We start from the raw sequence: 27,534 nt of genomic DNA on the forward strand, positions 1-27,534 counted from the left end.
GTGTTGAATTGTTCATTGAGAGAGCTGGCATGGATGTGATGGACTGAATAGCCTTGCAGTTGCAACAGTTCACAACCGTTCCATGAACTGACCTTGTCTTTTTTGAATGTATGTGATGGATTGCTATGAAACAATGTATTGCTTTTAAACACGAAATTCTGACTGAGTTAATGCATGTACAGTGAGTGCTCACAAGTCTGCATGAGGTCTGATAGTTTCTTTCCCTGGCTCCTACGTAATTGCGCTGTGTAATTTTCAGAATGAGTTTCATTGATCCTGATGACCTCCTGCAGTGTCCATATGACAAGAACCACCACATCCGAGCTTGTAGATTTCCATACCACCTGGTGAAATGCAGGAAGGTAAGTCTCCAGGTTTATAACTGTATCCTTGGAAAGCCCGGTGCATACAGCAACTTGCATTTATATAGCAGCCTCTAGGATAATTTGCTGCCCAGATGGATCGCAGGTATGCAATTGGGCAAAAGTTATTAGGACAGATAACTGTAGCCTGGCGAAACAGTTTTTGAGGAGGCTCCAAGCAAGCAATAGAAGTGTGGAGGGGATTCCAGAGCTAAAGATGTCAGTAGCCAAATGCAGCAACACAAAGTTGCTGGCAAAGCTCAGCAGGTCTGGCAGCATCTGTGAAAGATAAAACAGAGTTAATGTTTCAGGTCTGGTGACTCTCTGCGCACTCTTCTGAACTTTGCTCTGAAGTCTTGATTGCCTCTTCCCATCCCTACTGCCAAAATCTTTCACCTCTCACTTCTCCGCATTGAACTGCTTCTGCCCCATGTTGGCCCATTCTGCTAGCCAGTCAGTTTCCTGTTACAGTGGTCTAGTATCCCTTTCCTTGTTTATAAAGCCTCCAAGTTCGGTACTGCCTGCAAATTTTGAATTGCATTTACTGTTTTCCGGTACCTGGAAAGCACTGTGCCTTTGGGGGCGCCGCTGTCTACTGTTCTGTGGTCTGAAAAACAACCATTTACCATGACAGATAACAAAGCGTGGGGCTGGATGAACACAGCAGGCCAAGCAGCATCTCGGGAGCACAAAAGCTGACGTTTCGGGCCTAGACTCTTCAGACAGGCTGTTTTTCTGTCCGTTAGCCGACTTGCCCTTCGAAGCTAACACTGACCATCCTGCTACTCCCATTTTTTTAACCCAAGCCTTTTGTGTGCTATTTTGGGAAACAATTTCTTAAAATTTGAAGGGACACCTTTGACATAATCCTTTTGTCACCATTTCCCGTGAGGTAGAGAGTATGTAGAAACCAAGAAACGTATGATGCATCAGAATTTGAGAACTATTATCTGACTGCGGTTAGTGGATAGCTCGCCCGGTCTGAATGGCTTGCACTTTTGCAAAAAGAAATTGGAGTGGCAATTGCAGGCAGGTTTGTTGCAATCTGCCCATCTCCCCTCGACATGAGAAGGGCACCAGAGAATTGGACAGTGGCAAATGTTGCTCCCTTATTCAAAAGAAGGCATAAGGGCATTTACAGTAACCACAGGCCAATCAGTTAAACATCAGTATTGGATAAAGTTTTACAAACGGTGCTATTACAGTGGAGGCTAAACAACCAGCCATTGCAGAGGTTTGAATTTAAGCAAAGCCTGTATGGATTTGTGAAATGCAGCTTGTTGACTGGTTGAATTTTTTTTTTGAGAAAGCAACAGTGAGTGTTGATGAGGGGAATGTTGTCTATATGAATTTCAAGAAAAGTTTTGACAAAGAACTGTGGAAAGGCTGGCTAATAAAATGGAGGCTGATGGAAATGGAGGGTCAGTGTCAGATTGGATTAGAAGTGGGCTGTAAGACAGAAACAGCACAAAGCCATGGTACATGGCTATTTTTCAGACTGGAGGCTGCCATACAATGGCATTCCACGAGAATCTACATATTATTCCTCAACAGCTCCCTTTTGCACTGTAATGAATCATTGACTCTATCTGAACTGAAAGGCAATGCCTTCAATAAAGCAGCACTCCCATGGTACTGCACTGAAGCATGGGGGCAGATATTCTGTTCACTAGAGACCTGAATCTCCGCTACGGGTGAGAGTGCTTCTCACCCTGCTGACGCTTTCTAGGAATGAATCCCAACTAAACACTGCAGATGCTGGAGAATCTGAGATAACAAGGTGTAGAGCTGGATGAACACAGCAGGCCAAGCAGCATCGGAGGAGTGGGAAGGCTGACGTTTTGGGTCCAGACCCTTGTTCAGAAATTTGAAGAATTTTCTGAAGAAGGGTCTAGGCCCAAAACATCAGCCTTCCCGCTCCTCCGATGCTGCTTGGCCTGCTGTGTTCATCCAGCTCTACACCTTGTTATCTCTTAAACACTCTGGACCATTTGTGTGCAGGTTTCTTTAGCTTCATGACTTGCTTAGCGTGGACCCAATGAATGACTTCTTTCCATGCCCAGTGGGAAATGAATGGGACTAATTATCAGTTATTCACCCTCCTAGCCACGTTGTTATCATCTCCTTTGTCAATCCAACTGCTCATCTGTCCCTTTGTGCTCAATCCTTTATCCTGCTGTTTACTCCCTACTCCATTCTCCTCCCTCTCTTCTGTTTTCCTAGTTACCACCAGTTCTGCGGAAGGGTCACCAGATCTGAAACGTTAACTCTGATTCTTTTTTTTCTTCACCGATGCTGCCAGACCTGATTACTGTCTCGGTGCCGCCTCATGTGCCCAAGAGGAGCTCGAACAGTTCATCCATTTCACCAACACCTTCCACCCCAACCTCTAGTTCACCTGGACCATCTCCAACACATCCCTTACCTTCCTGGACCTTTCTGTCTCCATCTCAGGTAACCACCTACAAACCGATGTCCATTTCAAGCCCACCGACTCCCACAGCTACCTGGAATACACCACCTCCCACCGACCTTCCTGCAAAAATTCCATCCCCTATTCCCAATTCCTTCGCCTCCGCCGCATCTGCTCCCAGGATGAGGCATTCCACTCCCGCACATCCCAGATGTCCTCGTTCTTCAAGGGCCACGACTTCCCCCCCAGCAGTGGTCGAGAACGCCCTCGACCGTGTTTCCCGCACCTCATCCCTCACACCCCGCCCTCGCAATAACCGCCCCAAGAGAATTCCCCCTAGTCCTCAATACCACCCTACCAACCTCCGGATACAACGCATCATCCTCCAACACTTCCGCCATCTACAATCTGACCCCACCACCAAAGATGTTTTTCCCACCCCACCCTTGTCTGCCTTCCGGAGAGTCTCTCCGCAACTCACTTGTCCGCTCCACGCTCCCCTCCAATCCCACCACACCCGGCACTTTCCCCTGCAACCGCAGAAAGTGCTACACTTGCCCCCACACCACCTCCCTCACCCCCATCCCAGGCCCCAAGATGACTTTCCACATCGAGCAGATGTTCACCTGCACATCTGCCAATGTGGTATACTGCATCCGGTGTGGCCACCTCTACATTGGGGAAACCAAGCGGAGGCTTGGGGACTGCTTTGCAGAACACCTACGCCTGGTTTGCAGTAAACACGTGCAGCTCCCAGACAACAAAATGTGAGGCTGGATGAACACAGCAGGCCAAGCAGCATCTCAGGAGCACAAAAGCTGACGTTTCGGGCCTAGACCCTTCATCAGAGAGGGTCTAGGCCCGAAACATCAGCTTTTGTGCTCCTGAGATGCTGCTTGGCCTGCTGTGTTCATCCAGCCTCACATTTTGTTGTCTTGGATTCTCCAGCATCTGCAGTTCCCATTATCTCTGATACCTGCACCTCCCAGTTGTGAACCATTTTAACTCCCCCTCCCATTCCTTAGACGACATGTCCACCCTGGGCCTCCTGCAGTGCCATAATGATGCCACCCGGAGGTTGCAGGAACAGCAACTCATATTCCCCTTGGGAACCCTGCAGCCGAATGGTATCAATGTGGATTTCTCCAGCTTCAAAATCTCCCCTCCTGCCACTGCATCCCAAAACCAGCCCAGCTCGTCCCAGCCTGCCTAACCTGTTCTTCCTCTCACCTATCCCCTCCTCCCACCTCAAGCCACACCTCCATTTCCTACCTACTGACCTCATCCCGCCCCCTTGACCTGGCCGTCCTTCCCGGACTGACCTATCCCCTCCCTGCCTCCCCACCCATACGCTCCTCTCCACCTATCTTCTCCTCTATCCATCTCCAGTCTGCCTCCCCCTCTCTCCTTATTTATTTCAGAATCCCCTCCCCATCCCCCTTTTTTGATGAAGCGTCTAGGCCCGAAACATCAGCTTTTGTGCTCCTAAGATGCTGCTTGGTCTGCTGTGTTCGTCCAGCTTCACACTTTGTTATCTCGGATTCTCCAGCATCTGCAGTTCCCATTATCTCTGAGCTTTTCCAGCAAGTTTGTTTTTGTTCCTGATTTATAGCACCTGCAGTCCTTTTGGTTTTTAATGAATGGGACTAGTTCAGTTTAGTAAATCTGGTCAGCATGGACGAGTTGGGCCAAAGGGTCTGTTTCCATGCTGAATACCTCTGTGACTATGACTCTCCGATTCAGTGATTACAGGGTTAACAGAACCAAAGTTGGATGGATTGGGTCCATCTCCAGTGGTGTTTAAAAGAATGAGAGGTAATCTTATTGAAACATATGAAGGGACTGGGCAAGGGGGCAGCTGAAAGGATATTTCCCCCTGTGGGAGAGCGTAGAACTGTGGGACCCAATTTCTAAACAAGGGGGTCTCCCATTTAAGATGGGGATTTTATCTTTCTCTGAGGTCTGTTAGTCTGCAGAGAGCAGTCAAGGTTGAGTCAATAAATATTTTAAAGGCTGAGCAAGTGTCTATTCTTGATTGACAATAGTGTCAAAGGGTGTCAGGGCTAGACGGGGGCAGAGGCAGGGATGAGGTCAGCTCATCAAATGGCAGAGCAGGGCTTTAGGGGGCTGAATGGACTACTCCAAATTCATGCAGAATCTGGAAGAGGACTGTTTCTGTAGTGTCCGTCTGGAACAAGTTCACTGAATTATTTGACCTTGAGAACTGTATTGGTTTTTGGAATGTGAGAATGTTTGTGTGTTTAACAATCAGACATTCCACTTCTTTTCAAAAGTCAGCTTCTTTTTTTTAAGAAAAAAACTTGCAATTGGAATAAGAATGACCTACTCTCTCTTGCCGGCTCCCTCTGAATGTTATTAAGCTGAAATAATGCCGAACCAAACCCAGCATGCTAACCACTGGTAAAATGTCACGAGTCAGAAGACCCCTTTAATTGTCGTCTTAAATTTCACAGTTGCACAGTTAGCCTCTGCACAGGGAGACCTAGCCTCCCCCTTACCCCTGGTGAAATGCCATGGTATCAGTGATACATCAGACTCCTTCGTGCATCTCCAAGGTGACGCCCCCCCCCCCAACCAAACCGATGTTATCCTCTAGCATGTTACAGTCAGTCCCAATAAAAAAAACAGCCGTTTCTTCCCTCCGTTTGAACTGTGTGCAGTACCAACATAACTTTTGCAGTTCATTCCTTAACATCTCTTCAGATCATTTTGTACAGGGAGCAGATCATTTCTGTCGGATTCTACAGTTGAGCTTGCTGATTGCTCCTAATACGTCTTGGACCATTGCACGCAGAGTCTTTCTTTAACAAACCAAATTACTGCTGTTGGAAGACATATTTAATCTAAGCCCAGTCTCTTGGGAGAGCTGGAACCTTGAAGTAAAAGCCTCAGGGCTTTGAAAAACAGTGTGGTTAAACTTAATTATGTTACTGTAAAATGTGCAGTTTTTTTTCCTCAATTTTCAAAGTGGAAGCTGCAATTCCTGAGAGAAAGCGCCAAGTGATTTGGTCACCTCAAATTAAATGCAAAAGCAAGATTTGACAGCAAGATTTTCATTCCCAATATTTTTACTGTTTCATTCCCACCTCTTAATGACATTGTGACCCTTCAAGCGAGATTTGTGGGCAGGAAGTGTGTTGGATGCTGGCTTTTCAACAATGTTCATGGGTGGGCTGGTCCTAAATTACGTGTGTTGTTTCTGTAATGGCTTTACCACCAGAATTTCCCAGATAAAGCTCGGAATTTGGAGTCCTGTCCTTTCAATGCTAGACACCGGATCCCAAAAGCGGAAATGAAGCATCATATCACTATTTGTGCAGACAAGAAGGTTATTGAAGAAGATTTTGGTAAGAACCCAAGTTGTGTTCGAGAGTAGTTTAACTTTTTGGTTTAAATCTTTTATGTGAAACTAATGCATGTTTTAGTTCTGGCTAGATCATTTATTTAATTCATTTATGGGATATAGGCGTTGCTGGCTGGGCCAGCATTTATTGCCTTCTGTAGTTGCCCCCTTGTGAAAGTGGTCATGTGCTGCCTTCTGGCATTGCTGCAGTCCATGTGCTGTAGGGAGGGAATTCCAAGATTGTGACCCAGAGATACCGAAGGACTGGCAATATATTTTCAAATCAGGATGGTGAGTGCCTTGGAGGTGGATTTTGCAGGGTGTGGTATTTCCATGTACCTGCTGCCCTCCTCCTCCTAGATTGAAGTGGTCATGGGTTTGGAAGGTGCTACCGAAGGATCTTAGGTGAATTTCTGCAGTGGGTTCTGTTCTTGCAGAGATGCACCCATCTGTCCTGGGTAACCAGCTTTTTGGAGTATATATCTGTATTTACCAGAATCACCTTACAGTTTTGAGTCACTTTCCACATCAGTTTTGGGTTGTTCTATCCAGCATTGACCTTACTTCGGCTTCATCAGTCTGAATGGAACATCTAGTTACCTGATCGCTATTCCAGCTATGTTTTCTCACTCTCAGGATGCAGGAGGTCTCTTGATTGGCCAGCATTTATTGTCCATACCACAACTACATGGTCTGAAGTCATATGTCAGCCAGACCAGATAAGGACGGTAGATTTCCTTCCCTAAAGGGCATTAGTGAATCAGATGGGCTTGTACAGCAATTGACAATGGTTGTATCAAGGCTCATCATTAAACCAGCTTTTTCATTGAGTTCTAATTTCACCAGCTACCGGGGTACCAGAACATTAGCCTGGGGTTTCTGGATTACTAGTCCAGTGCATTTACCACCATGTCATCACCTCTCCATATCATTTCACTGCATCAACCAGCACATACAATCATGGAAAGTTCACGGCACATAAAGAGACAACTTGGTCTATTCTGTCTAGGCTGGCTGAATCTCGCTTTCCAGCCTTTAGAGCCCTGCAGCTCCAGACATCTTTGAAGTGAGTCAGGTGTTTCTGCCTCCACTAACCTTCCAGGCAGTGAGCTTTAGATCCCAGTGTTTTTCCTTCTCTCCCTCTGATCTTTCTGCCAATCACTTTAAACCTATTGGTCATTGACCTCTCTGCTGAGGGAAATAGACTGTTCCCATCCACCTCATAACTTTGTACATCTTGATCAAGCCTTCCCTCCGCCTGCTTTGTACTCTGAATAACGTCGCTGGCCAATCCAATCTTCCCTGCATTTTTTCAGTGTAACTTCCCTGCTCTCATATTCTGTGTGTCAGCTAAGAAAGGAAGGTATTCCAAATGGCTACTCAAGCTCCCTATCCCTCTGTCCTGCTACCTTCAGGGATCTGCATTCACTCCATGGTCCCCCACTTCCTCTATATCTCTCAGTATTCGCCTGTTAATTATGCAATCCTTTGCCCTGCTTGACCTCCACAAATGTGTCATCTCACATTTTCCTAGGTCAAATTCTCAGCCTACAGCTATCCTTCTCACTCAACTGCACAGCCAATTCTTGCGTCATCTGAAAATGGCTTCTTCAGGCATCCCTATGTTTATGCCCAAATTGTTAATATAAACTGTTAAAAAGCAGTATACCTAGTACTGACCCTGAAGAACCATGCCGGAAACAGCCTCCCAGTCGCAGAAACACCTGTCCAACATTACCCTTTGTTTTCCATCACTGAGTAAATTTTGTCTCTACCTTGCTGCATTCCCCAGGATCCCAAGTTTTTTTTTGATTCTTCTGAGATGTCTGTTATGTGTGACCTTGTTAAAAGCTGTGGACCATATTAATTGCAGTGCCCTCATCAATCCACCTCGTTACCTGCTCAAAATGTTTAATCAACTTTGTCAGGCGTGATCTTCCCTTAGTAAATTCACACTGTCTGTCCTTGATTAATCCCTGCCTTTCTAAGTGACTGTTTATCCTGTCTCTGAATTGATTCTACTAATCTGCCTGTGACTGCTGTTAGACTGACTGGTCTGGATCTATTTGCTTTCTCCTCCTCTCCCTTTAAAGTACAACATTAGCAGTCCTCCCAACCACTGGTACCATGCCAGTGGAAATTAGAGTTCAGAGCATCCACTCTTTCTTCCCTAGTTTCTTCTGGGGGAGGGTGGGGGTGCAATCTGACCTTGGCAGTTTATCTACTTTCAAGGATGCTAATCCCATTGATACTGCTAACCTCCCTATGTTCAATGTCCTATGCACATTAGCAGGAGAGATGGTAACTCCATGGTAATGGTACTGGACTCGTCAGCCAGAGAGGCCCAAGCTAATGCTTCGGGGATAATGGGAACTGCAGATGCTGGAGAATCCAAGGTAATAAAATGTGAGGCTGGATGAACACAGCAGGCCAAGCAGCATCTCAGGAGCACAAAAGCTGACGTTTCGGGCCTAGACCCTTCATCAGAGAGGGGGATGGGGTGAGGGTTCTGGAATAAATAGGGAGAGAGGGGGAGGCGGACCGAAGATGAAGAGAAAAGAAGATAGGTGGAGAGAGTATAGGTGGGGAGGTAGGGAGGGGATAGGTCAGTCCAGGGAAGACAGACAGGTCAAGGAGGTGGGATGAGGTTAATAGGTAGATGGGGGTGCGGCTTGGGGTGGGAGGAAGGGATGGGTGAGAGGAAGAACAGGTTAGGGAGGCAGAGACAGGTTGGACTGGTTTTGGGATGCAGTGGGTGGAGGGGAAGAGCTGGGCTGGTTGTGTGGTGCAGTGGGGGGAGGGGACGAACTGGGCTGGTTTAGGGATGCGGTGGGGGAAGGGGAGATTTTGAAACTGGTGAAGTCCACATTGATACCATTAGGCTGCAGGGTTCCCAGGCGGAATATGAGTTGCTGTTCCTGCAACCTTTGGGTGGCATCATTGTGGCACTGCAGGAGGCCCATGATGGACATGTCATCTGAAGAATGGGAGGGGGAGTGGAAATGGTTTGCAACTGGGAGGTGCAGTTGTTTGTTGCGAACTGAGCGGAAGTGTTCTGCAAAGCGGTCCCCAAGCCTCCGCTTGGTTTCCCCAATGTAGAGGAAGCCACGCCGGGTACAGTGGATGCAGTATACCACATTGGCAGATGTGCAGGTGAACCTCTGCTTAATGTGGAATGTCATCTTGGGGCCTGGGATAGGGGTGAGGGAGGAGGTGTGGGGGCAAGTGTAGCATTTCCTGCGGTTGCAGGGGAAGGTGCCGGGTGTGGTGGGGTTGGAGGGCAGTGTGGAGCGAACAAGGGAGTCACGGAGAGAGTGGTCTCTCCGGAAAGCAGACAGGGGTGGGGATGGAAAAATGTCTTGGGTGGTGGGGTCGGATTGTAGATGGCGGAAGTGTCGGAGGATTGTACGCGCATCATCCTCCGACACTTCCGCCATCTACAATCCGACCCCACCACCCAAGACATTTTTCCATCTCCACCCCTGTTTGCTTTCCGGAGAGACCACTCTCTCCGTGACTCCCTTGTTCGCTCCACACTGCCCTCCAACCCCACCACACCCAGCACCTTCCCCTGCAACCGCAGGAAATGCTACACTTGCCCCCACACCTCCTCCCTCACCCCTATCCCAGGCCCCAAGATGACATTCCACATTAAGCAGAGGTTCACCTGCACATCTGCCAATGTGGTATACTGCATCCACTGTACCCGGCGTGGCTTCCTCTACATTGGGGAAACCAAGCGGAGGCTTGGGGACCGCTTTGCAGAACACTTCCGCTCAGTTCGCAACAAACAACTGCACCTCCCAGTTGCAAACCATTTCCACTCCCCCTCCCATTCTTTAGATGACATGTCCATCATGGGCCTCCTGCAGTGCCACAATGATGCCACCCAAAGGTTGCAGGAACAGCAACTCATATTCCGCCTGGGAACCCTGCAGCCTAATGGTATCAATGTGGACTTCACCAGTTTCAAAATCTCCCCTTCCCCCACCGCATCCCTAAACCAGCCCGGCTCTTGCCCTCCACCCACTGCATCCCAAAACCAGTCCAACCTGTCTCTGCCTCCCTAACCTGTTCTTCCTCTCACCCATCCCTTCCTCCCACCCCAAGCTGCACCCCCATCTACCTACTAACCTCATCCCACCTCCTTGACCTGTCCGTCTTCCCTGGACTGACCTATCCCCTCCCTACCTCTCCACCTATCTTCTTTTCTCTCCATCTTCGGTCCGCCTCCGCCTCCCCCTCTCTCCCTATTTATTCCAGAACCCTCACCCCATCCCCCCCCCTCTCTGATGAAGGGTCTAGGCCCGAAACGTCAGCTTTTGTGCTCCTGAGATGCTGCTTGGCCTGCTGTGTTCATCCAGCCTCACATTTTAATGCTTCGGGGACACAGGTTTAAATCCCAGTATGGCAGCTTGTGGACTTTTAATTCAGTTCATAACTCTGGAATTGAAAGCTGGTTTTGGTACTGCTGACTATGACAGCCATCGATTGTAAAAGCCCATCTGGTTCACTAGTGTCCTTGAGGGAGACAAATCTGCCATCCTTGGCTAGTCTGGCTTACATGATCCCAGACTGTCAGCCAATGTAATTGATTCTTAACTGACCCTCTGCAGTGTCTGACTGTGCCACTCAATTCACAGGAAGTTAAGAATGGGCAACAAATATGGCGATGGCCACCCCCTAAAAGCGTAGTCCCACCTGCTCCAGAGGCATGTAATAATATCTCTGAGCCGGTTGCTTAGGAAATAACTGCAAAATAAATCATCTGAAGAGGCCGTGCAGTTTCTAAAGTGCTCCTTCAGTGTTAACATTGTCAGCCATTAAGGATATTCCAAAGCAACATTCACCTTTAAGATAATAGGAGACAATCCACTCTAAAGTTGGATTAATGCTCTCTTGTTGCTGCGAGCTGTATTGAATACACAGTCCAAGTGCTCACAAAAATGGTAAGGTTTGTGAAAGTGATCCACCTCACATTGCTGAATCCTCACTTTTTAGTTAGGCCACACTTGGAATATTGAGTACAGTTCTGGTCACCACACTGCCAGGAGGATATGGATGTTTAGGAGAGGGTACAGAAACTGTTTGCCAGGATGTTGCCTGGTATGGATGATTTTGGCTATGAAGAAAGTTTGAATAGACTGGGATAACACGGTGTGAAGCTGGATGAACACAGCAGGCCAAGCAGCATCAGCGGAGCAGGAAAGCTTGACGTTTCGGGTGGTTTTCACTGGAACGCAAGGGGTTGAGGGATGATCTGATGGTTTATAAGATTGTGAATGACATGGACAGAGTGGAAAGCATTAGGCTTTTCCCCCAGAGTAGAGGGGTCAATTACTAGGGGACACGGATTCAAGGTGTGAGGGGGGAAATTTAAAAAAGATGTGCAAGGCATGTTTTTCGTACAAAGGGTGGTGAGTGCCTGGAACGCACTGCCAGAGGAGATGGTGGAAGCAGATACAGTAGCAGCATTCAGGAAGCACCTGGACAAATACATGAATAGGAAGAGAACAGAGGGATATGGATCCTGTAAGTGTAGGCAGTGTTAGTGTGGAAGGGTAAAATGTGTCAATGCAGAGTTGTGGGGGCTGAAGGGCCTGTTCCTTTGCTGTATTGATCTTTGTTCTTGGCTTTTAATCAAACTGTACCCGAGTTCTGGTGACTGAGGGAAGTGGGGTTATGCATGTGTGATTCGGCAGGGTGTAAGTTCTCCCACTCTGAGACTCTTGAAGCAATTGGTTTCTGCCTGACCTAACTACTCTCCCCAGGATTTTCTGCTGTTCTGAGAGTGCAGTGGGAACCAGTGTGTTTTCCTGAAGCACTAGTGAAGACAGCTGAGGGTGAATACCCAGCCAGTCAACATTGCACATTGGATCAGCTTAGTTTTTTTTTAATGAATCTGTTTGGAGAGGTTATTGTATACCTTTGGAGCAGGTGGAATTTGAACCCAGGTATCCTGGCTCAGTAGTAGGGTCACTACTGCTGCAGCGCAGAAGCTCTTGAGAGTGTTAGCTTAGGTTCTGTAATCAGGTCTGTAATGTGAATTAAATGCCATCAATACTACTGTCACTTAGCCTTTCTAAACATGATCACTTGAATGAGTAGAATTGAGTAAGAAGGATGGGATGCAACTCTGTATTATGGGAGGAATTGAACATAAAATAAGGATGTAATATTTCAGTTATCAAGACATTGGTGAGCTGACATCTTGAATATTCTGTACACTTTAGTTCCCCTTATCTCAGGAAGGATGGGAATACAGTGAGGATGGCACAGAGCAGGTTTACCAGGTTGATACCGGAAATAAGTGGGTTATCCTATAAGGATAGGTTAGACAGATTGTACTTGTTTCCACTGGAGTTCAGAAGAATGAGGGCTGACTTGATTGGAGTGTATAAGATCCTGGATAGTCTTAACAGGGTGGGCATGGAAATGATGTTTCCTCTTGTGGGTCAGCCCAGAGTAAGGGGGGGAACTGTTTTAAAATTAGGGGTTTCAGGGCAGAGACAAGGTGAACCTTATTCTCTTCAAGGGTTGCGTGCCTTTGGAGCTCTGTCTCGGTGGACGGTGAAGAAAAATTACCATGGCGCCAGCAGACCATGGGTTGCGCGCTCATCAGAGAGAAATGGCTGGTGGTGATTTACCCTGAGGATCACCATGCCTTGGGCAAGGGGAGAGGTTGAGGAGGACAGTCCTTCATGATGACCTCAGTTGGTGTGGGAATTTACCCCATGCTTTTGGCATCATACTGTATTGCAAACCAGCCGTCCAGCCAACTGAGCTAACTGATTGTGGAGGTAGGGTCAATGAATGTTTTTAAGGTGGAAGTAGATAGTTTATTGTTAGGCAGGTGAATTGAGGGTTATTAGGAGTAAGAACTGAATTAACAATTAAATTAGCATTATTGTCACGTACTCACATGAGTACCGTGAAAGGTTTACAAGTCACCACTTACTTGAGGTGGTGTCATCTTAGGAACAAAGGTACCTGGGTACAGATTCTGGAGTACAAATTCTTTGGGGGGGAAAAAAATTAGAAAATAAGGAAATTTTTAAAAAGTCTAGCGTTACAGACCTTCAAAAGCACAAAATTGTAGTAATAAATTAGCAAAGTAAAGAAATAAAAATTCAGAATAGCAGTCCTTTCACAATAATGTAAAAAAATTAAGACACAGTAGATAGGAATTAGGGGCACAAATGGGTCTGCTATGGTCTTATTGATTTGTGGAGCAAGTTGCAGAGGCTGAATAATCTCCTTCTCCTGTTCTGTATGTATGTTCAAATGAAGCAGCCAGCTGAGTGCTTGAGGCAACACGTTAGCTGTGATGATGTTTCCTGCATGGAGCTTGCTGAGATCCAGTCCAGTGGGCACAGCCAACTTGTCAATGCTCCATCAGAGTTACAGGAGACAATTTAAACATGGAATGTGTGTATCCAATGTCCAACAGATTTCCAGCAGAGATTGCTGGTTGGTGATTAGAAACAGGAACCCTGACAGCTTCCTTGGGTGGTTGCAGATCTGTATAGTTGTCATGTGTGAGACCAGCTAGCTTTGAACACCCCACAGCCTGCTGATGATGTGGGTGCTAGCACACAAACGTAAAGACTATGCATTGCTCATCTACATGTTTCTTACATTGTACTTGCCAGTAAGCATCTGCCTTATCTTGCAGTTAGGAGTGCACAGAGAAAACCCTGTGATATCCCACCAAGTACTTGGCAGTGTCCCCTGCTAGAAGAAGACTGGGAAAAAGGTCAGTGCTGAATTTATTTGCTGTCGTATTGATTTGCTCCTGAAGATGTCCCTTGCTCACTTTAACTCCCACATGTAACTCCTTTCCCTCCCTTACAAAGCATCAACACACCCTCCTATGATACTGTTGTCTGTGTTGCTGTGTCACTTGAATTCACCCATCTGGGCCGTACAGTGCTAGGGACCTGGGTTCGGTGATTGGCTATATGGAGTTTGCAAATTCTTTCTGTGTCTGTGTGGGTTTTCTCAGTGTGCTCCGGTTTCCTCCCACAGTCCAAAGATGTGCAGGTTAGGGTGGATTGGCCATGAGAAATTGCCCATCTTGTTCAGAGATGTGCAGGCTAGGTGGGAAATGTAAGGAGGAGTGGGCCTGGCTGGGGCATTCTTTCCACACTGTCCGGATTCAACGATCTGTTGCTTTGTGTTCCTCGGGAGGCATGTTAAAGAAAAGACAGCTGCCCCTCGGAGTGAGGTACATGAAGGAACAGGGAAAGAAGACGAGGGCTGATGGGGTAAGGCTTTGACAGCAAGGAGGGTACAGGGTATAGGGTTTAGAAGAGGGCTTGGCAGTAGGAGGAAAGGACCAGGGGGCTACCTGGTGAAGAGCAGTGAGAGGGGAAAGGAGAAGAGTATTGGGGAAGAGGTGAGGTGGGATAGAGGAGTGGGGATAGCAAGGGGGAGTAGTGTCTACAGTAGGGTTGGAATGGAGTTTATGGAGGGGTGTGCAGAACAGATAGGAGAGAGAACTGGGAGACAAGGGAAGGGGTGAAGAGTGGTGGATGAGAGGGAGCTTAGCGGGCAGTTTTACAATTGAGGCAGCTAAACCTGATTGGGTGTACCCAGACTGAGAGGTGGAGAAGAGGGAAAGGGAGAATATTCCCACATTATGGGACAGGAGCTCCTGCTCCCTGAAAGTCTGTAAGAAGGTAAAATGTCAGTGTTGCTGCCCAGGAGTAGAGTGCACTATCTGTCATTCTGACCTGCCCTTGCTGATGTGGCTTACTGGTCCAATTCAGTCATCCCCTTAAACCAGGCATCAGTGCTAATTGTCTCTATACTTTGTTCAATCCTGGTAACTAGTGGGTATTGCTTTAATTGTGTGTGATTGCAAAGTCCTGTCATCTGGGTGGCTAAACAGGGATAAATGAGTAATTTCGTTCCAACCTGTCCGTTGTGGTGATGGATTACACCACACAGTACACAGGCATCCAGCTTTGACCTCCAAGCTCATTAACTGCAACGTTTTTGGATTTTCTTTTTAACTTTTTTATTTTACTGTTTTCCTTTAAACTGATGCTCTGCAGATGAAGACGAATCACGTGAAACATTCATCTATGGCTACACCAATCTAAACAAAAACTGCGTCAAAGCCAGGTACCAATCTTCCTCACATGTTGCAAGGATTGATTTTGCTTCAGGTTGTCTGTCTGCTGTGGAAAGCGTGTTGGACTTGTTATGTTGTCCTATTCTCATTTGCTTCTTCAGCAAGCACATTGCTAGTATTTACAGGAACAGGTTACTATCGTCTGGTAACCGGACTGTGAAATCAATAAGCAAAGGGTTTCAGTCTTAATTGCAATTCAAAGCTGGTTTTAAAACAACTGTGAAGGGAGGGAGCAGAGAGAAGGAAGGATGTTAGATGAGAAAGGGGAGGGGTTTGACACGTTTTGAAAGCTGACAGTTCCCCAAGCCCAGATGAAATGTACCCTCTGATTAGAGCTAAGCAGACTCCAGTCCTTTCTTGTTGCAGATATAGCATTGTGTCCTCTCAGGCTGACCAGTGACTATCCAGTCTGGTCCCAGAATGTATATCCAAGTATTTTTTCAAAAGGTCTGGGGGTATCTGCCTCTTAGACACTGAATCCAGATCTTCTCTGTTCTCTGGATGAGAAAAATCCACCTCAAATCTACACCCCTGGTTCTGACCCCTTCTTACCAAAGGGAATAGTGTTTTCCTGTTCACCTCATCTAGACCCCTCATTATTCTCTGCACCTCAATTATGTCTTCCCTTGGCCTGCTCTATTCCAGAGAAAGCAACACCCATCCATCCAATCCTTCCTTATAAATAACAGCTTCCAGTCCAGGTAACATCCTGGTGCATTTCCCCTGCACCCTCTCCAGTGCAATCCCAGCCTTTCTATAGTGTGGTGACCAGAACTGCACACAGTACTCCAGCTGTGGCCTCACCAGAGTCCTGTACAGCACAACAACAACTTCTTGCACTTTTGGTAAAAGCAAAATACTGTGGATGCTGGAAATTTTCAACAAGCATGGAGAAGGCTCGGGAGACTCAGTAGGTCTGGCAGTATCTGTGGAAAGAGAAAAATGTTTTGAGTTCAATATGACTCAAAAGCAGAGTAGTTCTGAGCAATTATACCAGACTTGAAATATTTACTCTGTTTCTCTCTCTCCACAGATACTGCCAGACCTGCTGAGTTCCTCCCAGCATTCTGTGTTTATCTTCCTGCTCTTGTCTTCTATATCTCAGCTCAGTAAGGCAGTAAGCCCATTTATCAACCAGTCCAGCTATGTTCACTGATCTGTGGACGTGCACGCCAAGGTCTCTCTGTCCCTCTACGCTACCATTTATCATGTATTCCCTTGCCCTGTTCCTCCCCAAATGCATTGCCTCGCACTGCACTGGGTTAAATTCCATTTGCTACTGTTCTGCCCACATTGACTAGCTTGTCAAACCCAGGCTCAGCTTCCTGGGATTAGGTGGTGCTGAATCCAGGCAGTGGGTGATCCTGATTTGCCAGCAATCCCTCCCTCCTGGGCATTGCAAGCTTCATGTTTTTTTTTTCCTGTCAATATATGTGTAGCTGTGGTTGTGTGGAAAGTAAAGAGACTTTGCGATTTGAGCAGCTGGAATTTCGTTGTTGCCTTGTCTCTAGTTCTGTTTCAGCATACGAAAGCAGCCACAACATTACAGCTGGGGTGAGAGCCCCCAAATCTTTCCCAGAGCAGCTGTCCTCCTCAAACGCCTGCGTGGGATCCATTCCATTTGTCCGGCCGTGGAGAATTGGTAAGAGGCGAGAGGAGAGCCAGGAGCCGCGGGCAAATCATGCATTATTAACAGAGATGATGTTGTTTCATTAATTCATTTGTGGGGTGTGGGCATTGCTGGCAAGGCCAGCATTTGTTGCCCATCCCTAATTGAACTGAGTGGCTCTCTTAACCCCACTTTGAAATGGCTGAGACTCACTCAATTACTGTGGGTCTGGAGTCATGTGTAGGCCAGACCAGATAAGGATGAAGAAAAATTGCTAGGGAAACTCAGCAGGTCTGGCAGCATCTGTGGAGAGAAAGCAGGGTTAATGTTTTTGCTCCAGTGTGTTCTGAAGGAGGGTCACAAACCCGAAACCTTATCTCTGCTTTCTGTCTCCACAGATGTGCTAGACCTACAAGTCTCTCCAGCACTGTGTGTTTTGACTTCTATACTAGCATCTGCAGATATTTGTTTTTTTTTTGCTTAAGCACAGCAGACTTACTTTCTGAAAGGATATTAGTGAACCAGATAGAGTTCAGAAATGTATATGAGAGATAATAGGAACTGCAGATGCTGGAGAATCTGAGATAACAAAGTGTAGAGCTAGATGAGCACTGCAGGCCAAGCAGCGTCTTAGGACCACAAAAGCTAACATTTCAGGCCTTCATCAGAAATGGGGGAGGGGAAGGGGGTTCTGAAATAAATAGGGAAAGAGGGGGAGGCAGATCTGATGAAGGGTCTAGGCCCGAAATGTCAGTTTTGTGCTCCTGAGATGCTGATTGGCCTGCTGTATTTATCTAGCTTCACACTTTGTTATCTGAGGCAGATCGAAGATGGATAGAGGAGAAGATAGGTGGAGAGGAGACAGACAAGTTAAAGAGGTGGGGATGGAGCCAGTAGAGGTGAGTGTAGGTGGGGAGGTAGGGAGGGGATCGGTCAGTCTGGGGAGGACGGACAGGTCAAGGGAGTGGGATTAGGTTAGTAGGTAGGAAATGGGGGTGGGGCTTGAGGTGAGAGGAAAAACAGTTTAGGGAGGTGGGGATGAGCTCGGCTGGTTTTGGAATGCATTGGGGGAGGAGAGGTTTTGAAGCTTATGTAACCCTGCAGTCCAGTGGTATCAATGTGGATTTCACATGATGTGTTTATCCAGCTCTACACTTCGTTATCTCGATATCCTATAAAACACATGGTTGCAGTTAAAATTTTTATTGAATTCGGATGTCACCATTTGCTGTGGTGGGATTTGAACCCGTAACCCCAGAATATTGGATTCTCTGGCTTACTAGTGCAATGATGTTGGAGGCATAGTGGACAGTGGAGAAGGTTTCTTCAGAGGGACGTTGATTAGATAGGCAAATGGGCTGACGAGTGGCAGATGGAGTTTAATTTAGATAAATGTGAGGTTTAGCATTTCGGAAAAGCAAATCAATGCATTGTGGTAAGGTTCTGGGGAGTGTTGCTAAACAGAGGGACCTTGGAGTGCAGGTTCATAGTTCCTTGAAAGTGGAGTCTCGAGTAGACAGGGTAGTGAAGAAGGCATTTGATGTGCTTCCCTTTATTGGTCAGTGCATTGAGTATAGGAGTTAGGAGGTAATGTTACAGCTGTACAGGACATTGGTTAGGCCGCTTTTGGAATACGGTGTTCAATTCTAGTCTCCTTGCTGTAGGAAGGATGTTTTGAAACTTGAATGGGTTTAGAAAAATTTACATTGATGTTGCCAGCATTGGAGAGTTTCAGCTACGGGGAGAGGCTGAATAGACTGGGGCTATTTTCCCTGGAGTATCAGAGGCTGAGGGGTGACCTCATAGAGGTTTATAAGATGATAATGGGCATGGATAGGATGAATAGGTAAGGTCTTTTCCCTGGGGTGGGTGAGTCCAAAACTAGAAGGACATAGGTTTAAGATGAAAGGAGAAAGATATAAAAAAAACCTGAGAGGCAACATTTTTATGCAGAGGATGGTGTGTGTGTGTGGAATGAGCTGCCGGAGGAAGTGGTGGAGGCTGGTACAATTACAACATTTAAAAGGCATCTGGGTGGGTACATGAATAGGAAGGGTTTAGAGAGATATGGGCCAAATGCTGGCAGATAGGACTAGATTTATTTAGCATATCTGACTGGCATGGACGAGTCAGATTAAAGGGTCTGTTTCCATGCTGTGCAGCTCTGACTCTATGACCTGACCACTACATGTCGCTTTACCTGGGTTCTGCCAGGGCCATTCATATCCTGATCTCATTACAGCCTTGGTTCAAACATGGACAAAAGAGCTGAATTCCAGTGGTGAGGTGAGAGTGACAGCCCTTGACATCAAGGCTGCGTTCGACTGAGTGTGGCTTCAAGGAGCCCCCGCAAAACTGGAATCAATCGGTATTGGGCCAAACTCTCCACTGGCTGGAGTCATAGCTGGTACATAAGAAGACAGTGATGCTTCCTTAGAGTTTCATCATCTCAGCTCCAGGACATCTCTGCAGGAGTTCCTCAGGGTAGTGTCCTCGGCCCAATCATCTTCAGCTGCTTCATCATTGACCTTCCCTCCATCATGAGGTCAGAAATGAGGATGTTTGCCAATGATTACACAATATTTTGCACCGTTCACAACTCCTTAGATGCTGAAGCCGTTCGTGTTCAAGTTCAACAAGATCTGGACAATATCCAGGCTTGGGCTGACAAGTGGCAAATAACATTTGCGCCACACAAATGCCTAGCAATGACCATCTCCAATAAGAGGCAATCCTCCACCACCCCTTGACATTCAATAGTGTTACCATAACTGAATCCCACATTATCAACATCCTGGGGGTTATCATTGACCAGAAACTCAATTGGACTTTCCATTATAAACACAGTGGCTACAATAGCAGATCAGAAGCTAGGAACACTGCAGCAAGTAACTCACCTCCTGACTCCCCAAAGCCTGTCCACCATCTACAGGGTGCAAGTCAGGAGCGCAATGGGATCTTGTCCGCTTGCCTGGACGGGTGCAGCCCCAACAACACTCAAGAAGCTTGACCAAAGCAGCTCCCGCTTGATTGGCACCACATCCACAAACATCCCACTCCCCCCACCACTGGTGCTCAGTAGCAGCAGTGTGTACCATCTACAAGATGCACTGCAGAAATTCCCCAAAGATCCTCAGGCAGCACCTTCCAAACCCACGACCACTTCCATCCAGGGGTCAAGGGCAGCAGATATATGGGAACACCACCCCCTGCAAGTTCCCCTCCAAGCCACTCACCATCCTTTACTGTCACTGGGTCAAAATCCTAGAATTACCCTCCCTAAGGGCATTGTGGGTCAACCCACAGCACTACCACCTTCTCAAGGGGCAGGTAGGGATGCGCAATAAATACTGGCCAGCCAGCAACGCTCACATCCCATAAATTAATTTATAAAGAAGTGGCAGGTTTCAGGATGAAGAAATGGGTAGTCACTTGGCTCAAAATTTGTATTTAAATATATAGGAGGGCAGAAGCCTATGGATATTGAGACCCACATGAATGAAGCGGAGTGCAGAGGCACTTGAGACAGAACCTTGAAAATGGAGGACCCACATTCAGAAGACATGCACAATCTTTCATTCAGGCATTCAAGCTCATTTTGTGTTGTGACCCAAGAGGATTCTGGTTCTGTCTGGTTGTAACTCGAACCTCTCTCTGTGCTTTGGTTTCAGGTATGGCCTCAAAAGGGAAAGAACTATCTGCTGTCCCACTGCAGTCTGTGAGTATCAGGGCGGGATGGTCATATTCTCTTTGAAATCCCAGTCTGAGTTTTGCCATAGCCATTAATTTTGATATTGGCTTATTCCACTTGTATTTAACTTAATCTTGTACACCCAGTGCATTAGTCAACTGACATAACCACTATGCTGCTGTGCCCCATAATATGCGCTAGGTCAGGTGGAGCAGTGCAGTGGCTTAGTGATTAGCACTGCTCCCTCAGGGATCCAGATTCAAAACCAGCCTTGAGTGACTGTGTGGAGTTTGCACGTTTTCCCTGTGTCTGCATGGGTTTCCTCTGGGTACTCCCGTTTCCTCCCACAGTCCAAAGATGTGCAGGTTAGGGTGAGTTGACTATACTAAATTGCCCATCGTGTCCAGGGAAGTACAGGCTAGGAGGGTTAGCTGGGTCTGGGTGGGATGCTTTCTAAGGGTCGGTATGGATTAGATTGACTGAATGACCCACTTCCACACTGTAGGGATTCTGTGATGATTCTGTAATGAGAAACTCTCAGTAGCATTTGTACCAAGTACTGTTGTTTGAATCATAGAATCCCTACAGTGTGCATAGAGGCCATTTGGCCCATGGGGTCAGCACTGACTCTTTGAAGACCATCCCACACAGACCGATTCCCACACCATATCCCTATAATCCTGCAATTACTATTAACCCACCCAACCTATGCATCCCTGGACACAATGGGCAATTCAACATGGCCAATCCACCGAGCCTGCAACATCTTTGGACTGTGGGAGGAAACCGGAGCACCTGGAGAAAACCTACGCAAACACAGGGAGAATGTGCAAACTCCACACAGACAGTCGCCCGAGGGTGGAATTGAACCTGAGTCCCTTGTGCTGTGAGGCTGCAGTGCTAATCACTGCCTCCCTCCCGTCCCCCTGCCAGTCACCTCTAAATGCCCTTGGATTGTGTCACATGTAAGCTAGACTAGGTAGAGATGTCAGATTTTCGGCCCAAAAGAGGGTGTTAGTGAACCCAGATAATATTTCCATGGGCGTTATTCCAGAGTTATTGAGCTGGCTGCCATGGAGGGATTCAAACCCGTGTCCTCAGTGTTAGCCCAGGCCCCTGGATTACTTGTCCAGTGACATTAGCCCTATGCCACCATCTGCCTACAGATGCGAGACACATTATATTGGGCATTGCCCCGCTGCAGATGCATGTGGTCATAGTGCTGATATGTAAAGGCTTCGCTGCACTCTTGTCAGCTGGGGGTTGGAACCCTGAAAGCTCAAGATGACAGCTTGCTGTTATACGAACAAATAACCAGCGCTCATTTATTTTCTGATTGTCTTTCAGCTTGCTTCCTGTGTTGTGGAGCCAGCTCAAAAGGGAACCTAATGAAGAAGGCAGTAATATTCCATTCGAGGTTTGGACCCACAATTGAGTTTGTGCCATTTGTTTCTATTTCTGTCGCTTGTTTCATGAAGCATTGCTTAAAATGGTGGAAAGACTGTAAACTGTCAGTCAATGAACTTACTTTGTTGCCAACTAAGTGATTCATTTTTTAATAGAAATGTTTAGTTGTCTTGCTGGAACCAGCCTGATTCATTTTCAAATAACTTTTGCCAAAATGACCTGTTCTCATCTCATTTAACTATCACATTGCATTTCAACAGTGCTTCATTGGCGATGAAGTGCTTTGGGACATCCCGTGGCCACAAGTGATGCTATATAAGTGCAAGTCTTTTAGCACTCCACAAACAGAAGCATTGAGGCCGATAGGAAAGTAAGACTCCCTTCTTAGTTTCTTGTGCTGCTGTAAACTCCTCCAGGTAATGGAAGCTGTCACTAAGTGATGAGTGGAATCCGTATACCATGATAACTCGTGTTTCCCCCGCCCGCCCCCCCCCCCCCCGACCGCAACCCCAGTTTCATATTGTAATATTTTTAGAAGTTTCCCCCAATGTATGCAAATTGTCCAAACATGTTCTTTTATATATGCCCTTCGTAAACTGTTTTAATGAGAGGATGCTATTATGAAACAGCACCATGTGTTAAGCTGTCAGGGACTCCAGGTGAGGTGTCCAGGTTTTGCCATTCCATTCCCACCTCATTCACCACTTTCCAAGTTTGCTCCCTCTATCACTAACACTCAGTTGCAGCACTGCAGAAATTCACCACAGATTCTTTAACAGCACCTCCCAAAACCCACGGTCACGTCCATCTGGAAGGACAAGGGCAGCAGATACATGGGAACATCACCACCTGCAACTTGCCATCCATCCCACTCACCGTCCTGACTTGGAAATATATCACCATTCCTTCACTGTCGCTGGATCCCAATCTTGGAACATACTCCCGAAGGGTATTGTGGGTCTACCTCCAGGACACAGGAGATTCAAGAAGGTAGCTGCCAAGAGCACTTTGCTAGTGCTACTCACAGCCAATGAATGTTTTAAAAAAAAAAATGAAATTGGGGAGGGATATCCCAGGGCAAGTTAGGAGGAGAGTGGATCGGATGTTAAAGTGAATGGGAACTGAGGGTGAGAGTGGGGTTGGATTTGGTAGGACATTAATGGGTGTCTGGATGAATGGAGGAAGAGTACAGTTCGACCATGCAGGATGTGAAGGGTATAGGGATTAGACCGGGTGGGATGGTGAAAGGTGATGGGAGTGTGGGATTGGGTGGGGTGGTAAAAGATGAAAGGATTGGAATAAATTATATGCTCAAAGATGTGGGGAGTGAGCGAAACAGTGACACCAGAATAGATGTGTCCTTGATATTCACTGTTCGCATGGGGATGTCATTGGCTGGGTCAGCATTTATCACCTGTTATAAATTATCCTTAAGAAGCTGCATTGAGCTGCTCTGGCATTTGTAATGGCAGGGCACACATAGTGCTGTTGGGAAGGGAGTTCTAGGCTTCTGACCCATGGAAGAGGTGTGATATATTTCCAAGTCAGTGGGACTTGGAGGATACCTTGCCAGATGGACAATAACCTTGTTGTGAAGACCAGATTTTGTTTCCACAAGTACTTTGTGGTGGTCACTCCTACCAGTTGTATCACAGGCAGATGCATCTGTGACAGTTCGAATGAGTCCATTGTTGAACACATTGGACTTGTTTCATTCTGCCATGCATTTCAGTGGGTGCATGTCCCTTGTTTTTTCTGTCAGTTAGAGTTAGAGTGTGAGCTTGTACTATTCATTCTATCGGTAGGCGATAGCCTAGTGATATTGTCGCTAGACAATTAATCCAGAAACCCAGCCAATGTTCTGGGCACCCGGGTTTGAATCCCACTGATCGCAATGAAATCATTGCCGATTGTTGGAAAATCTGCCACCCTCACCTTGACTCTCAATTGCCCCCTGAAGTGGCCTACTTAGTTGTACCAATTGCTACAAAGTCTCAAAGAAATGAAACCAGATGGATCACCTGGCATCGACCTAGGCACCAGAAAAGACAACAGAATAAACAGCCCTGCTGACCCTGCAAAGTCCTTCTCACTAACATCTGGGGGTTAGTGCTAAAATTGGGAGAGCTGTCTCACAGGCTGGTTAAACCTCAGCCTGACACAGTTATACTTGCAGATTCATACCTTACAAACAATGTCCCAGACATCACCATCACCATCACCATCCTTGGATATGTCCTGTTTCACCAGCAGGACAGACCCAGCATAGAGGGTGGCACAGAGGGATAGAGTTGGGAGGGTGTTGCTCTGGGAGTCCTCAACATTGACTTTGGATCCCATGAAGTCTCATGGCTTTAGGTCAAACATGGGCAAGGAAATCTCCTGCTGATTACCACATACCGCCTTCCCTCAGCTGATGAATCGGTATGCCTACATGTTGAACACCACTTAGAAGAAGCACTGAGGATAACAAGGGCACAAAATGTATCCTGGGTGGGGGATTTCAATGTCCACCACCAGTAGTGGCTCAGCAGTAGGTACTGCTGGTCGGATCCTAAAGGACATAACTGCTAGACTGGGTCTGCAGCAGGTGGTGAGGGAACCAACAAGAGGGGAAAAACACACTTGACCTCATCCTCTCCAAACTACCGGCTGCAGTTGCATCTGCCCATGACAGTATTGGTAAGAGTGACCATTGCACAGTCCTAGTGGAGACAAAGTCCTGTCTTTACATTGAGAATACATGGTGTCGTGTGGCACTATCACTGTGCTCAATGGGACAGACTTTGCACAGATCTGGCAAATCAACTGGGCATCCACGAGGTGCTGTGGGCCATCAGCAGCAGAATTGTACTCTAGCACAATGTGTAACCTCATGGCCTGGCATATCCCCCACTCAACCATTACCTCCAAGCCAGGGGATCAATCCTGGTTCAATGGAGGGTGCAGTAGGGTATGCCAGGAGCAGCACCAGGGATACCTGAAGATGGGGTATCAACCTGGTGAAGCTACCAGCCAGGACCATGTGCACCCCAAACAGTGAAAGCAGCGAGTGATAGACAGTGCTCAGCGATCCCACAACCAACGGATCACATCTAAGCTCTGCAATCCTGCCACAACCAGTTGTGAATGGGGGTAGATGTTTAAACAACTCACTGGAGGAGGAGGCTCCACAAATATCCTCATCCTCAATGATGGAAGAGGCCGACATTGGATATTGCAAAGGCTACGAGCCCTGACAATATTCCAGCAATTGTACTAAAGACTTGTGCTCCAGAACTTACCGCTCCCCTAGCCAAGCTGTTCCAGTACAGTTACAACACTGGCGTCTACCTGGCAATGTGGAAAAATGCCCAAGTATGTACTGTACATAAAAAGTAGGACAAATCCAACCCGGCCAATTACCGACCCATCAGTCTCCTCTCGATCATCAGTAAAGTGATGAAAGCTGTCAGGAACAGCGCTATCAAGCAGCACCTGCTCAGGTGCACCCAGTTTGGGTTGCGCCAGGACCACTCAGCTCCTGATCTCATTACACCCTTGGTTCAAACATGGACAAAAGAGCTGAATTCCAGAGGTGATGGGAGAGCGATGGCCTGTGACATCAAGGAGCCCCTGCAAAACTGGGATAAATGGATATCGGGGGCAAACTCTGGTGGATGAAGTCATACCTGATATGTAGGAAGATGGTCATGCTTCTTAGAGTTTCATCATTTCAGCTCCAGGCCATCTCTGCAGGAGTTCCTCAGGGTACTGTCCTCAGCCCAACTATCTTCAGCTACTCTGTCAATGACCTTCCCTTCATCATGAGGTCAGTAGTGGGGATGTTCGCTGATGATTGCACAATGTTCAGCACCATTCGTGACTCCTCAGCTACTGAAGCAGCCCATGTTCAAATGCAACAAGATCTGGACGGTGACCAGGCTTAGGCCGACAAGTGGCAACTGATATTTGTGCCACATAAATGCCAGGCTATGACCATCACCAATAGGTGACAATCTAACCACTGTCCCTTATCATTCAGTGGTGTTACCATCACTGAATCCCCCACTATCAGCATTCTGGGGGTTATCATTGACCAGAAACTTAACTGGACTCACTACATAAACACAGTGGCTACAAGAGCAGGTCAGAAGCTTGGAATACTGTGACAAGTAACTGACCTCCTGACCCCTCAAAGCCTGTTCACCATCTACAAGGCACAAGTCAGGAATGTGATGGGATACTGCCCCCTTGCCTGGATGGGTGCAGCTCCAATGACACTCAAGGAGCTTGATACCATCCAGCACAAAGCAGGCTGCTCGATTGGCACCACATTCCATAAACATCCACTCCCTGCACTACTGACAGCAGCAGTATGTACTGTCTACAAGATACACTGCAGAAATTCACCAAAGATCCTCAGGCAGCACTTCTAGAAGGACAAGGGCAGCAGATACATGGGAACACCACCCCTTGCAAGTTCCCCTCTGAGCCACTCGCCATCCTGACTTGGAAATATATCACCGTTTCTTCACTGACGCGGGATCAAAATCCTACAATTCCCTCCCTAATGACGTTGAGTGAAACCACAGCAAGAGGACTGCAGCAGTTCAAGACAGCAGCTCACCTCCACCTTCTCAAGACCAACTAGGGACGGGGCAATAAATGCTGGGCCCAGCAAGCAATGCCCACATCTCACAAATGACTAGAAAAAGAAGTTTGTACCTTTCACTCCATTCCTCCTCAGGCAGTCACTAAGGATTGAGGATGACTTCCCTCCTCTCTGCTTTGATGGGTTCTGAGATGACTAAGACCTCCGGTGCCCAGTCCCACGCATAGGGCATGTCTTTGAGGGAATGGATTGACTGATTGCTCAGAGGTTTGTGCACTTCCTGCAACTCCTCTGTTTCACCTCCACATCTTCTGAAAAAAGTTTAATGTTTTTGCTGCTTTCTTGAATGAACTTTCTTCAGTTTGGTTAGCCACTAGCTAGGGACTCCCATCAGGCAGACATGGATATTTGACCTCATCAAGTATGATGCTGTACTGTTTGCACCATCATCCTAGCATCACTGGCCACATTTGGAGTACACAAGCTACTTAAGGAGCTGAAGACACATGAACAACATGTCCCAACTGGTGGAACTAGATTTGAGTGATTCTTGCCTTATAGTAGCCTGGGACATAAGAATACACACCCTATTTTGGCCTCTATGTTTCACTCTATTTCCAGTAGATGGCAGTTTGTTCATTTCATTCTGTTGTGTGGTAGATCATAAGTTTACATAGGACTCTACTGCCAGTCAGCGCTGGGTGCTCATTGCCATCTATTGGCTATAAGGGGATTGAGCTCTGTGCCAGCCTCCTGGCTGAAGGAACTGGGTGTCAGTGCTGGGCTGCTGCCTCTCTCTGCATCAAAAATACATCTGCCTTGTAAGGGCAGCCAGGCAGTTTGGAGCCTTTGTTACACTGTTTGCAAATGTGGTGAAATGATTAATGAGGAGTAGATACCGTTAACAGCGAGTGGTGTTCGGCTTCGATTTGCTATTCCCTCTACGTGAACAATG

At 47.0% G+C, this 27,534-nt stretch overlaps 1 protein-coding gene across 1 annotated transcript; it reads left to right on the forward strand.

The window, feature by feature from the left end:
• Nucleotides 1-259: 259 nt before the first annotated feature.
• On the forward strand, nucleotides 260-22,212 carry LOC125448183 (gametocyte-specific factor 1-like; the record flags this gene model as incomplete). The annotated part of the gene is made up of 7 exons (XM_059643685.1): nucleotides 260-362; nucleotides 6,017-6,143; nucleotides 13,815-13,895; nucleotides 15,199-15,268; nucleotides 16,790-16,920; nucleotides 20,559-20,605; nucleotides 21,926-22,212. Coding segments are annotated over 7 exons (601 nt in total), but the record flags the coding sequence as incomplete, so codon positions are not given.
• Between the last annotated feature and the right edge of the window lie 5,322 nt (nucleotides 22,213-27,534).

The sequence above is a fragment of the Stegostoma tigrinum genome, unplaced genomic scaffold, assembly GCF_030684315.1.
Source record: "Stegostoma tigrinum isolate sSteTig4 unplaced genomic scaffold, sSteTig4.hap1 scaffold_178, whole genome shotgun sequence".
Classification (NCBI taxonomy): domain Eukaryota; kingdom Metazoa; phylum Chordata; class Chondrichthyes; order Orectolobiformes; family Stegostomatidae; genus Stegostoma; species Stegostoma tigrinum.